The sequence below is a fragment of the Caenorhabditis briggsae genome (assembly GCF_000004555.2).
Source record: "Caenorhabditis briggsae complete genome, chrX, whole genome shotgun sequence".
NCBI lineage: Eukaryota > Metazoa > Nematoda > Chromadorea > Rhabditida > Rhabditidae > Caenorhabditis > Caenorhabditis briggsae.
The window spans coordinates 2,913,127-2,927,384 of record NC_013491.2 but is presented as its reverse complement, the minus strand read 5'-3'; the positions used below and the strand labels follow the sequence as shown (position 1 = coordinate 2,927,384).

Genomic DNA, 14,258 nt, shown 5'->3' with positions numbered 1-14,258 from the left:
AGAGATCCAACTCTCCAGGTTGCTCAGAACTTCTAGAAGCCAACTGAACTAGTCAGAGAAAACTCCATGTGTGGCTCCGCCCACCCCTCCTAGGGATCTACTCTTTTCGAAATTTTACGATCGTCAACTTTTTTTTCTTCTGGACTCAGCTTTTAAAGTATTACCCTTTCTTTTTAGAGAAATGAAAACTGACAACCTTTTGAACTTAAATCGTACTTTAGGCCCTCAAGTTGAGAGATCTTCTGAGAAACGGAATAAAACATCTGGAACAGAGGAGATTTCACAGCTAAAATTGCATTTGAGAAATCTTCTGAGAACTTGAGGGACCTTCCAGCAAAAGAAATCTAAAATAGAAAAATCTAGAATCTTCGGTTTTTGGTGTCTGAGCAATCAGGTAAATAATGAATACGCCCTATTTAGAATCATATGTTTTCGATTTTGAGTTAGGATAAGATTTTTGGTTAATTACGAGATTTGAGGTTCTAGCGGTTCTCAGTAAACAGTAGCTAGGAAAAGATATGATATGGAGCAGGAGAAGGAGGTTTTTCGATTTGGGGATGATATGTTTTTTTCAGAATATTCAGAAGAAAAACATACGTAGGAATATCAAAAACATTGGCGTGGCAGAGATTGAGCCGCCCGAACCAACTGGAACTAAAATATCGGGGATATTCCACTTCTCGTAGAAAGGTGAAAAGTGAAAAGTGTTCATCATAAATCATTTCAGGTTGAGTTAGCCTCTCCTGCTCTTTTCCAACAAGCCTGCGCTTTCACCCAATCGCCTCTCTCACTCTCCCCACATTCTTATAATTACACTTGCTTCTGCTTTCTTTCGTTTCGTCAGAAATCATGAACTCTTGGCTTTCGCACTTTTTCGCAAGAGTTGATATATGCGATACTAATCGAATTTGAGCAGTTCGAGAGATTATTTGAGGTGTTTTAGTAAGTCGAAAAAGAAGAAAAGGAACCAACTAGATACATTGAATTGCTGAGAAAACGTCATACATATGCCAATCTATTGACAGTACCCGCCACGAGGGGTGCGTTCTCGCGTAAACATGCTCATTGCGCAGCCTTCTATTATCGAAAACAATTCGAACAGCTGTGCACTATTTTTGGACGATTGGAAATGGGGAAATAATGTGAAAAAGACTCAGAAATGTATCGATGCTCAAGGGTTTTCGAGAAATGGGCGGAAGGGGGGAGAATCGAGATTGGGAGCAATTATGAGTCAGACATGGCGTGAGATAGAATGATGAGAAGGGTGGAAATCTGGAAATGTGGGAGCAGTGGTTTCAGGGGAGCGTTGAGTCGAAACAGAAGGTGATTCAAAGAACAGCATCACAGGAAGCAAAAACATTGAATCTGTATATCTCCGGAAGGAAATGGATAGTGAAAAAAATATACAGTCACTTAAGATATACAAAAATGTGTTTTTCAGTTGATTTTCGGCCATTCTAATCGTTTTCAGGAGTCTGCAGCACGGCTGTCAAGTGCCCCATCTTCTTGAAGAATGTAAAACCGACCTAGATTGATAAATCTACAATCACAGATATTTTTGAAAATTCCTAGCTATTCAGCTACTTGGCGATTTCTGAAAGACATCCTTCATTTGCCTACTTTTGTACTAAGAACGTAATAAAACTGTTGTCTTTTAGAAATCGGCAAATAGCTAAAAAACTAGGAATTTTTGAAAAATTTTGTAAATGCAAAGTATTCAATCTAGGTCTGTTTTTTAACTTCCGATGTTTTCAAAGTGGTCGGAAACTTGACAGCCAAGATCAAGACTCCGGAAAATAGCCAAAAATCAACAAGCATATTTTTGTTTATCTCAGTGACGGGTACTGTAGCTACAGTAGGAAAGCCCAAATTTATCTTTTTTTGACGTTTGCTAGTTCGGCATCCTTCATTATTAATATAATTATTAATAATCAAAATTGTTAAAATTTAGAAATTCTTGAAAGCATTGAATAAGAATTCATTTTTTAAATCCTTAAATCTGTTTTAGCCATATTTGATATCACGTTGATATCAAATCAACTCTGGTCATTCATAAGCGTTCAGTTCAATTATTTTTAGAATTTTCCATTTTCTATATTTCTGGAAATTGACGCTGGCGTCTTTAAAAATGATTCTTTTTTGAAATTCAACTTTTAAAACTTAGATCACGCTCTTATAGTGGGCTACAGGAACGTTTCTGCTCCTCACTATACTTTCTATCACTCACTACTCTCCCACTATAAACTCACTACACTCAAAAAACGTTTCCGAGACTCTTATCACCTTCTTAACACTTTTTGCTCTCCGAAATTTCATCATGAATTCATTTCAAGTTTATTTTGTTCATTCGTCATATCGTGACAACACATTTCTTCTAACAAACTCCATTGTGCCCTTCAGTCATATAAAACCCTTGTATTCAGACCCGCTATCCACAGGGCAATGCACCTGCGCTCTATCGCACAGGTCCTTGGGGGTCAACTGTCGGTTGTTTACGTGTTGGTGCGTGCTGGTGCGTAGCGGTCCAGAGAACGCACACGGTGTTTTGTTGTTCTCTCTTTTCTCGATTTTGCGATTTTGCGTCGTCCGCTATCGCTCTCCCAGTTTGTTTGTAGAAACTTGCATCTAAATCACACACAAAACACTTTGCTCTTTTTTTTCGTTCATTTTCATATCACCTGATAGTGCTCTATAGTATTTTATTTGTTAGAACCAAAAAATCGATAATTGCCAAGGCAGGACCATTATGCCATTGTTTTCCTTTCTCTTGTTCCTCCTGCGTCTCTCAAAGGGTACATTGTACCTTGGCTATTCTTATCATATAACACCTTTTTTGTTTGTTGGCAGCCACTTTTTTCTCATTTTTCGTATTTTTTCAGTCACACGTATCATATAACCAAACCGTATCATTTTTTTTCCAGGATGTCGTTCCCAGAAAAGTTCCAAGAAGCCTTGAAAGAGTGGGCTCCGGCACTGGTGGTCCCGATTTCGTTGTATGTAGCTTATAAGTGAGTTTTGCAGTTTGGAAATAGCAAAGTCAAGATAATTACTATTTCAGATTGCTGAATAGGATCATCCCAGGAGCTCATAATCTGCCAAAACTCGACGTCAAGAACAAAGTGGTTGTTATCACTGGAGCGAGTTCAGGTAAGAAAAGTTGGGCGACTTTAATTTAGCAAAGAAATGTTGAAAACGCGCATTAATCGAAATTTTCGAAACCAATAACGGGTATTTGAGGGTTTAAAGCTCTTGTGCTACAATACCGGTCGATGAAATTTACAAAAACGTATTTTTATTTTTTTCAGTAGATTTTCAGCCATTTTGACCATCTGCAAGCGTCTAGAGTTCGGCTGTCAAGTTTCCAAGCACTTTGAAAGTTTTGGAGGATGTGAAACAGACCTAGAATGGAAATTTTGCATCAACAGAACTTTTTGAAAATTCCAATTTTTTCGGTTATTTGCCGATTTCTGAAAGAGCTGTTTTTTCAACGTTTTCAGGCCAAAAATAGATGTCTTTCAGCAATTGGCACATAACTTAAAAACTAGAAATTTTCTAAAAATTCTGAGATAGCAAAGTTTTCAATCTATGTCTGTTTGACATCCTCCAAAACTTTCAAAGTGATCGGAAACTTGTCAGCCGAGCTACAGACTCCTGGAAATGTTAAAAATGGCCGAAAATCAGCTGAAAAATATCATATTTGGACCACACGAACAGAAACAATTCTACAAAATTTTCAGGACTCGGCAAAAGTCTCGCATTCGAATTGTACAAACGAGGTGCCAAAGTGATTCTCTTGGCCAGAAGTACAGACAAATTGAAGGAGATCTGCAATGAGCTTAAGGAAACATTCCCCCTAAATCAGAACGAGCCAACTTATTAGTGAGTTTGTCCTCTAATTTTGCACATTTCATCAGACGCTTTTTCAGCTACTTTGACATCACCGATCCAGAACAAGCGCCATGGGATGAGATTCCAAAAGTTGATATTCTAATCAACAACGCTGGTATGGCGAACCGTGGTTCTTGCGCTGACACCACTATGGCCATTCATAGGTAACACTTGCAATATTTTTTCTAATTCAATATCGAATGTTCCAGACAAGCTATGGAAACCAACTTCTTCGGTCACGTTCATGTCACCCAGAGCTTACTTTCTAAATTGAGCCCAGATGGATGCGTTGTGGTGACTAGCAGTGTTCAAGGAAAGGTGGCTATTCCGTACAGAGGATCGTATGGTGCTAGCAAGCACGCACTTCAAGGATATTTCGATTGCCTTCGTGCCGAACACAAGAATCTTCATATCCTGGTGGTTTCTGCAGGATATATTAACACTGGTTTCGGATCCAGAGCTATCGATCCATCTGGAAAAGTTGTTGGTGTGGAGGATGAAAATCAGAAGAAGGTGAGAATCGATTTATTTACAAAGTTTATGCTTAAAATTTGAGAAAAAATCTTCGAAATAAGTGAAAGATGGAAATTAGTGGCTTCTTCTTTTGAAGCTCGATTTCGACTTTCTGGTTGCTCTTCTTTTAGACGCAGACATAATTCTAGTTTTCGGCTTTGGAGTCGGTGGAAGTGGAGTTGTTGGCGCAGCAGTTACCAAAGGCTTTCTGGGAGAGAATCCTGGAAAAATTTAAAACTACATACTTTATTAGCTAGTATCAGTACGCTTCTTCGCCGATTGCTTCTTGGCAGGCGTGATGAGTGGTTTCTTAGTCATCACAGCAATCGGGCGGATGGTAGTTGAACTAATAATAACGGCTGCGACTGATGTCGTTGGCGGTTGTACGGTAGTCGTTGTGGTTGAAACAACAATAGACGGTCTGGTTGAAGTGGTGCCAATAAGACCGTTTCCTCCCCAACCCTTAAAATGAAATGATCGCGTTTTGAATGGGAGAAAAAAAATGAACAGTGTTGTCTTCACGTGCTTGGTTTGAAAAGTATCACATGTTTTCTAGAAGGAGTTTTTTTTTTGAAAAATTTGGAAAAGGAAATATACTCCAATTAGAAACTATTAGTGAGCAAAACACAGTTTTCTCCTGGCCATGTTACGATTAGTAAACTTAAAATAGGAGTGCCAAAAGTTGGTTGAAAAACTTCAGTTTCAAAATTTTAAAATCTATAATTATTTTTTTGAAGTACTCAAATTCGCCTGAAATGAGTTTTGCCAATAAACTGGTTTCCAAAATTTAGTCAAAATTTGAAGTTTTCAATTTCATTTTGGTTTTCAGTCATATAAAAGTTTTATAAAAACAAATAATTCGAAGGATACAAACATTTTGGGGTCATTGGAGTATAGGACAATTTAGGTGTACGAAATTTTCAATTCGGGAGTCAAAATACCTAAAAATCAAGTATTGCACCCCCGAATTGTGGACTTTCTACCCCTATATCACTTCGTACCTCCTTGTACCACCGTATCATTGTACCCTTTTAATTATGTGCCTTTTTTAAAACCAGGCCCACTGAAACCCACCAATTGTTGCTGATTATTGTTCCTTGGGTCGTTCCAGTCGGGTCCTACAGGCCAGTTGGCCGGATTTGGCATTGGGAAGTTTCCTTGCTCTCTATCTGGGTCCGGAATGAACTCCACTGTTGTAGTCTGAACTCAAAGATTAGTTACCCACAGAAAGAAAAGGATTTAAGTTACGGTGGTTGGCGGTGTGGTTGGCGCGAAGAGTTGAAATGGTCTTTGAGGGGCATTGAAGAAGTTGAATGGTTGTTGGAAAAAGAATTGGGCTAAAAGTTGCTTAGGAGTTAGATTAAAAGCTTGAGCATTCAGATACAGTATCAATCGATAAGATATACAAAACGTGTTTTTCAGTTGATTTTGTAATATCTTGAAAGATTTTAAAAAGTTTCGTATCATTTTGAAAATTCTAGAATGTGTAAAACAGACATGATGGGAAACTTTACAATTATAGATTTTTTTGAAAATTTCTAAGTTTTCAGATATTTGCCGATTCCTGAAAGACGCTTTTTTTTTGACCTTGTTGAACTGAAAACGTGAAAAAAAAGTGTCTTTCAACAATCAACGAATAGCTGGAAAACTAGGAATTTCCAAGAAGTTCTGTGAAAAGTTCTCAATCTAGGTCTGGTCTAGAGCTTTCAGAATTTTCGAAGTGATCGAAAACTCGACAGCCGAATTTCATACTTCAAAAAATTGTCAAAATCAACTAATTGGTACTATAGGCCCCAAATTATCGCACATAGTCAAAATGCTCCCGACTTACCGTTGGCTGAAATTCCAAACGCCAGCACTAGAAGAACCGAAAATTGAAATGAAACGGGCATGTTTCAAGACGACGAAACTCGACAGACTGAATGACCAAAACTACCTCTTTTGAGGCAAAGTGTCTAACCTCGAGACTGTCAGCCTTGGTAATTGAATAGTTGAATAGGGTGTATTACACTGTGAACGTTTCTTTTTGAAAATATGCCCGAAAAGAAATAGAATTACTTTTTTTATTCAAAGAGAGTTTCGAGAGGTCACCTGTCTGTTGTTAATGTGAAGGCTAGATGTTTATCTCCGATATGAAAAAGAAACTGAATTCCAACCCAAAAATTTTCCAAAAAATTTAAATTACTTTCAGGGCTACACACCGGAACACTGCGCTCGCTTGATCTCGGATGCTATCCGCGACCGTAAGACCGACTATATCATGGCTCACACCGATGCTCGTTTCGCCGTCTTCCTCAGATGGTTCTGGCCCAACACTTCTCAACTATGCCTTGTACATCCGTGGAACCAAGGATCAATGGGCACCAAAGAATAAACAAGAGTAAAATATCATTGTGATACAAGTATTTTTATGTATACCTCGATATTTATTTGGTACATCAGATTGTGTATTTTTCTGAAAGTTTGTTTACAAGGTGTAGAAATCTGTGAATAAATAAAGAATATTTTTTACTCTTCCTATCAGTAAAAAATTTCATTCCAACTAGATGAATAACCTGTAAGCAAAAATAAGAGTTTCATCAACGTTTCAAAATTCCTTCCGTTGAATTTCCCTTTTTAAACTCCGTACTGGCTAACCAATTACACTGATAACACCATCGTCAATCGAATTGCCAAACCCCTGTGTTAATTTTGATAACACAATAACTCTAAGATCTTAATCCCCTTAATTTTTCAAACGACACTCGAACGATTTTTGTTTCCTTCTGGCATTTTTTTGGCTTACCTCCATTTCAATTTTCTGTATTTTTTTAAATTTTTGTTCTAATCAATGGCGTGGCTAGGTGAAGATGATATGGGCTATACATCGCCAGCGGTGCCAAGACGAGACGTGAAATGGTAGGGGTACTGTAGATATGTATTTTCCATTTTTAAAAATTTTCCAGGTACTTATTGGAAGACACCGATAATCGAGTGAAATGGTTCACGGGTATTTTGGTAGTAGTATCAGTAGGAATGTTGATAGCAGGAAGTGTGATGTTAGGAATTGGAATTTCGAAAAACAACAGTAATCCTCCACCACCAGGTTACTGTAGATTTTTGAGCGTTCTAAATGTATCAATTTTTTCAGTAAATTTGAATGCAAGCGGGTACACAATGTTCCTAAATGTTCGGACTAAAGATCTACCGTACTCCGCAGTGCTCAACGATTATAGTGGGAGCGTGAAAAATCTCACCGAACAGGTAAACTGCAATCTTGAATATTCTGAAGTTTTGCAAAAATTCAATTTTTCGAAAACAAGTTGTGTGATGAAATATAGGTGTGTTGAGTTAATTATATACTGCTTATCAGCAAAGTGACATTTCGAAATGTTGCAAATAAATATAAATTATATGACGGTAAACGTTTCAGATGCGACAAGCGATATCTCCTTCAAGGGCCTCTGAATTCACGGTTCAACCAGATGTTCCTATAACAATGTACGGAATTCTGCAATCCCGAGTTTTAAATTTGAAAAATTTAACTTTTCAGTTTGGGTATCTCGAATGCTGGTCAATGGGCCGATGTGATGTACGCTTTGTCGTATATTGAATCTACAAAGCCTTCTATATCGGATATTCAGAAGCAGGTCACCAATTCTGAAGCATTTTCGATGATTTCGGCAATAGATCAAACTCCTCCAGCTCTGACTCAAATGACATGTGCCTCTGTAGCGGATGCAATGCTGACTACAGTGTCTCCAGCAGTCCCAACTAGCACGCCTGCTCCGAATACCTCGCCAAAAGGAAGTACTGCAGCGTCGAGCTCATTTGGAACAGTAGCACCTGCTACTGGATCTACAGTAACCCAGCCAACAGTAACTACCACTACGAAACCTGCTCCGGTTACCATTACCACTGTCACAACGCCACCAGTGACTAGACCAACAGAACTCGCGAGAACTACAACAACTCCATTTGTAAAAACACCATTCAGTATGGATGTTATAATTCTCCTAGATGACTCGAAAGCGATGCAAACTGCCAAGAATTTCAATCAGGTTAGTGTCAAAACCATTTTATTCTTCAATCTCAAAAGTTTAGGTGAAGTCCTGGTTAGACAGTACTCTTCTTCCGCTGTGGTTGATTGATAGGGAAGATGTACAAGTTGCATTCGCCACTTATGCAGATGTAAGTCAAAAATAGATCAATAAAATAACACGAGTTTTTAGACTGAATTCAACACGCTTCTCGATTTCGACGAAGCTAATGAGAAAGAGGTCACGGATGTGATTTCAGCTCAAATGTACTCTGGGAAATTCAACTCGAGTATTACAAAGTGAGTTGTTACTTTGGCATCCTAAACCTATTCTTTTTCACCGTATTCTTTTTCAGCGGTATTCGAGCTGCGGGCGATATTCATGGATTGCGTCCGGTTAATCAGACTGTGATTTTGATCTCTGCCTCTGAGTAAGTACCAGTAATATTTGACATTACTAGCTCTATCCTATCATTCAGAGACCTCACCGATATTGAATCCGCTACGCAGTATGCCTATATCCTTAACACTCTTCCCAAACAACTAATTACTATCACTTTGAACTCTGCAACTAGTGGGAAGCAACTTGGACTACTCTCTACCAATCAGAATCACTATTTTGGAGTAGCAGATTTTAATCTGACTTCTGACATTGCTCAGCAGCTCACACAAGTCATGTTTGGGTCATTGACACCGTCTACTGTCTTACCGCCAACGTAAGAAACAGTTTATCCGGATTCTAGATTATGATGCGTGATTTTTCAGACCCACTCCATCTGCCATCCCAGATAACGCTTGCAAAACTGATGTCACAATTCTCGTAGACAACACTAACGATGTCGGAAGTATTGATGAGTTCCAGAATGTAATTTTTCGATATATAGGATCAATAAGATATACAAAAACATCCCATTCAGTTGATTTTTGGCCACTTTTGACCAAGTTCAGAAGCCTGGAGCTTAGCTGTCAAGTTTCCAACCATTTGGAAATTTTTGGAAAATGTAAAACAGTCATAGATTGGAAACTTCGCATTTACAAGGTTTCTTGAAAGTTCCAATTTTTGAGCTGTTCGCCGATCTTTGAAAGACACCTGTTTTTAGCTTTTTCAGTCTGAAAAAGAGTGTATTTCTGAAATCGGCAGGTAGCTGGAAAACTAGAAGTTTTCAAAAACTCTGTAAATGCAAAGTTTTCAATCTAGGTCTGTTTCAGATCATCAAAAATTTTCAAAGTGATCGGAAAGTTTAGCAGTCGATATACAGACTCCCGAAGATGGTAAAATTCACTTGAAAATGCATATTGGTCTTATTGACCGCTACTGCGCGTTTGAATTAAATAATAACATTTCAGCAAGTACGAACCATTTCCAAGCTCATCAAGACCTGGCCAATTTCTCCAGAGGTCATGGAAGGAGAAGCTGTTGTTTTTGGAACGGTAACAAACTCCTAATATTTAAAATTCCTTTTTTTTTTTGGTTCAGAAAGAAGGCGGTCAAATCATAGAAAACGCGTTCAAATACCAAACAGCATCTGCATTTGCAAAAGAAGTTATGGCGTTTGATGATCTATACTTTCCGAATTCCTCTCCAAGTTTGACCGCTTCGTTACAGTATCTAGCACAGAATTTGGGAATAGAAGAGCGGATCGCCAGCAGGCCACATTGGTGTTCACTTATTCAAGGTTAGAGTTCCCGTAGTAAATTTAGTATTGCTTTTTTTCCTTAAGTGACAATTCGGATGCGCTAAGCGCAATCCCATTTGCAAATCAAATTGGAGGGAATCTGATCATTGTTGCAATTGGTAGCGCCGATCAGACCGTTTTAAAACAACTTTCAGGAAATGTGATTTATGTGAAAAACATGACCACTGACATCATTGACCAGGTTGGTTTTAGGAAATCGAGAAACTTCAGAAAAAACGGGATTTCAGGTGAATAGTCTTCTCTGCTCTCCATCCACAAGAGCTCCATTGATCACCATTCCAACCACAGTTACCAATAAGCCAACTATAACTACAGTTGTTTCTACTCAGCCACCTTCAACAACCCAGCCACCGCCAACCACGCCAAGTAACTCCTTTACAACTAAGTTAGACTTTTAGGGATAATTTTCTTTTTTAGAACCCGACTTCTGTCCTGACTGCTATCCGAAAACGTCAAACATTTTGATTATGTTCGAAGCTTCAGGAGTAACGGTATTCAGACGAACTACAGTACTTCAAAAACAAAATGAATTTCAGCTCACAAGCCAGAAAAAACTAGTGGACACTGACTTGATTACGAATTGGACTCATTTCGAGCGAACTTCAGTGATGGGATTTGCTACAAATAAAAAATTCGTAGACCCACTTCCTTTCAATGGTGTTGAGAACAAAGATGATTTTGTGAGCATTGTGGATAATGCTATAATTGACTTAGCAGTAAAACCAACCATTGTTGCGTATGTGGTTTTTGGAATATTCTATAAAACTTGTAATTTGGATTTCTAGAGCATTCACTATGGCTACAAACCAAGCGAACCCACTTCAGAGTTTTGGAAGAATGAATACAGTGATTTTCACGAGTGGAGCGTGAGTTTTTGAACCGTAAAGAAGGATCCGGCTGTCGTTTTCGATCACTTTCAAAGTTTTGAAAAATGTAAAACAGACCCTAATTGAACACTTTGCATTCACAGGATTTTTCAAAACTTCCTTGTTTTTCAGCTATTCAACGATTTCTGAAAAACGCCGTTTTAGGCCCATTTTAATACTGAAAAGATGAAAAAAAACGGTGTCTCTCAGTAATTGAAGAATGGAAAATTCTGCGAACATAAAGTTTCAAATCTAGGTCTGTTTTACAGCCTCTGAAAGTTTCAAAATTATCAGAAACCTGACAGCCTAGCTCCAGGCTCCTGAAAATGGTCATAATGGTCGAAAATAAACTGAAAATGCGTTTTGTATGTTTTTGGCCGGTACTGTACATCAAAATGCATACTATAACTTCGAAAAAACCTTATTAAAACATAACCAAAAAAACCTTATTAAAACATAACCAAAAAAACCTTATTAAAACATAACCAAAAAAACAACTCTAAAAATCATCTGCTCCCCTCCTTCAGAAAACTGTTTTCAGCACTGACGACGAAATCAATTCGTCCGTCGCCATGTCTTCTATGCTTCGATATAACGGAAAAGTGATTCTAGTCGGACTGAAATTAACCGATACTACTGGTTTGAACTCTCTATGTGATGTTCTGATCAATTGGGAGGATTTTACCAGTACGGCAACAGTTGCCGCCCAAATCAACCAAGCCTTGAATAGTTGAAATATCTGTTTTCCTTGATAAAATTGTTTCTTTCTTCTTTTCGCCTTTTCCGAATTTTTCTTTTTCCTTTGAGAGAAAAGCACAATGTCAATATTTGATTAAAACTGCGTTTCCTTCCTTCCACGTTTTGACCTCCTCCTCCCTCTAAACAGCCGTTTCTTCGTGAGCACCAAAAGCGGAGAAGATTTATTCGAAAAAAGAGAAAAACGATAGAAAAAGTAGAAAAAGAGAAAGTTGAATGAGAACTGATTATTATCACACTCACAAAGCAAAAGCCAATGACAAAGCCATATGCTGATAGAATAATTTATTATGTTACAACCATATAAGTTATGCGACGAGAAAAGTGAAAAAAGAAGTTTACGCTGCTGAACATTTTAACCATGCCATTATGATAATGATAACATTTTCCAGTCTGTTTTTGTCAGATATCAAAGTTTTTGCTTTTTACTGGCGGGGGGATAGCGGAAAGAGAGGGATGCAAATAGAAATGTAAAACATTATAAATTATGAATTTGACAATCGAAACCATCGGACGAGAAACAGTCGAAATGGGTATGACGGGTGGTTTTGAATAGGAATAATAAATTATGCGTTGAGATAGCGAGAACCACAACCACTTGGGAACTTTTTTTTTTCGAAAAAGAAGTTTAGCACCAGCAAGATCCTTCATCGGTGACAATTTGACGCTGGCGGATTGGATCCATTGTAACCACATTTGCTGAAAAAATAGCAATTTGAAAAGCTGAAACCCCTTAAGCTATTTCTTACGCTGCTCCACTGGATCATCCTTGATGATTCCTGGCAGTGCTCCAGCGATACGACGGAAAAGCTGCTTCACATTGTATCCAGCCTTGGCAGACGTCTCGATGAACATGACATTGAGTTCCTTGGCCTTTCGCTCTCCCTCGTCAGTGGTGACTTGTCTGGAAAATCGAGATTTTAATCAACATTCTTTCAAAATGTTATATAGGGTCCAATACAAATGTTTTCAATTTCCGCAATTCAAGGACACACCACCACTACTAACCTCTTATCGGAAAGATCCGTCTTGTTTCCAACTAGCATGATGATCACATCGCTTCCACGCTCGGTTCTGACATCGTCGATCCATTTGGATGTTTGGTGAAATGAATTTGAATCTGGAAAAACAATGAATGTAGTCTGGGAAGCAGTAGAAGTCTTCGAAATGGTAAATGAAAAACTTTCTGGGCTTCTAGACGCAAATTTCGACGGTAGCTTTGATTTTGGTATCATTTCTCACAGTGTGAATGGCTAGTTTGTGCTAAACTATCGATAAACACTGCTTTTTGGTTTGGTTGAATTTAGTGTAATTAGCACATAATTCGGAGGGTAGCACAATTTTGGGGTCAGTGAGAGTCAAAATCTTTGATTCAGACTAAAAAGAGGCAAATTTTGTACCCCCCAATTGTGGATTATAGACCGCTAGGTTGCTTTGTGTCATGTTGTACCATCGAATAGTTGTACCCTCCGAACGATGTGCCAATAGAAGTTGATTGAGTACAGCATCGTAAGAACTTCATTTTCATTGAATCTGCACTGCAAGAGTTCGACAACCCATCTCAGAAAGATTTCACCCGTTCTCCTAGACCGGAATAGGCAATTTCTGCTTGCCACTTATACAAATTAGTGCATGCTTCACTAATCGTCTACCAGGATCCTTGCACAGACTACAGACGGACCACAGACCGACTCCGCTTAGTAAGAGTGAGTCAAACCTTACTTGGGTCTATTCATTGTTTTTTTTTATTCACTGAAGGGTATCTGGTACTAAACCTTACTTCCTACAAACCCTGAAAAATAAAAACGCACTGGTAATATCATAAACCACAACAGCAACAGTCGAATCACGAATGTAGGATGGAATCAAGGATCGGAAACGCTCCTGTCCAGCGGTATCCCAAAGTTGGAGACGGACCTGAAGTCATAGATTAGATGCTAGCTCTTCAACTGATAAAACTTACAGTTCTATCCTCCAAATACATCGTTTTACTTAAAAAGTCGATTCCAATAGTTGCTTGGTAAGTGTTGTCAAAGGAGTCGTACATGAAGCGGGTGATGAGGGAGGTTTTGCCAACTGGAAGTGATAAAAATTTAGATTTTGAACTTATTTGTCCGGAAAAAAACTCACCACTCTGCTCGCCGAGGAAGACAAGCTTGAACTTTTTCAAGGGATTACCAAAGTCCGACATTGGTTTCTGAAAAAAGTAAAAACTGCGAAACAAACTGAACCAGTAAAAAAAGAAGAAAAAAAAAGAAGAGATACAAAGTTTCATCGCATTTCGGACAACAGATGACAACAGACTACCGCCACAAGGAACACAGAAAATCGATGAAAGAACGGGTGAAGAAAAGAGAAGCAAAAGAATGCAACATTTGGACGCGCAACCCACCACTCGCTTGTTTCGCATCGATTTTCGTTCAAAGCGGAGAAAGAAGAAATGGAGCTCACTGAGCAAGAAAAAGAGGAAAAAGGAGTCCTAGAAGTAATGAAATTGGACCGTAAAAGGACGATGAAAAC

The 14,258-nt window shown here is 38.4% G+C and overlaps 3 protein-coding genes across 3 annotated transcripts; 2 read left to right on the top strand and 1 right to left on the bottom strand.

The window, feature by feature from the left end:
* Positions 1 to 2,922: 2,922 nt before the first annotated feature.
* On the top strand, positions 2,923 to 6,775 carry Cbr-dhs-30 (the record flags this gene model as incomplete). Its single annotated transcript, XM_002643299.1, has 6 exons — positions 2,923 to 3,008; positions 3,059 to 3,147; positions 3,738 to 3,879; positions 3,927 to 4,052; positions 4,098 to 4,401; positions 6,593 to 6,775. The coding sequence occupies 6 exons, from the start codon at positions 2,923 to 2,925 to the stop codon at positions 6,773 to 6,775; spliced, it is 930 nt and encodes a 309-aa protein (XP_002643345.1).
* A 456-nt stretch (positions 6,776 to 7,231) lies between these two features.
* Positions 7,232 to 11,716, top strand: CBG15943 (the record flags this gene model as incomplete). The annotated part of the gene is made up of 18 exons (XM_002643300.1): positions 7,232 to 7,299; positions 7,347 to 7,486; positions 7,532 to 7,644; positions 7,814 to 7,881; positions 7,934 to 8,441; positions 8,485 to 8,571; positions 8,613 to 8,719; positions 8,776 to 8,850; positions 8,899 to 9,135; positions 9,185 to 9,284; positions 9,767 to 9,850; positions 9,897 to 10,095; positions 10,251 to 10,297; positions 10,344 to 10,482; positions 10,534 to 10,607; positions 10,653 to 10,852; positions 10,902 to 10,982; positions 11,524 to 11,716. The coding sequence occupies 18 exons, from the start codon at positions 7,232 to 7,234 to the stop codon at positions 11,714 to 11,716; spliced, it is 2,520 nt and encodes an 839-aa protein (XP_002643346.1).
* A 650-nt stretch (positions 11,717 to 12,366) lies between these two features.
* On the bottom strand, positions 12,367 to 13,929 carry Cbr-rab-6.2 (the record flags this gene model as incomplete). Its single annotated transcript, XM_002643301.1, has 6 exons — positions 12,367 to 12,437; positions 12,488 to 12,642; positions 12,747 to 12,858; positions 13,550 to 13,655; positions 13,702 to 13,814; positions 13,869 to 13,929. The coding sequence occupies 6 exons, from the start codon at positions 13,927 to 13,929 to the stop codon at positions 12,367 to 12,369; spliced, it is 618 nt and encodes a 205-aa protein (XP_002643347.1).
* Between the last annotated feature and the right edge of the window lie 329 nt (positions 13,930 to 14,258).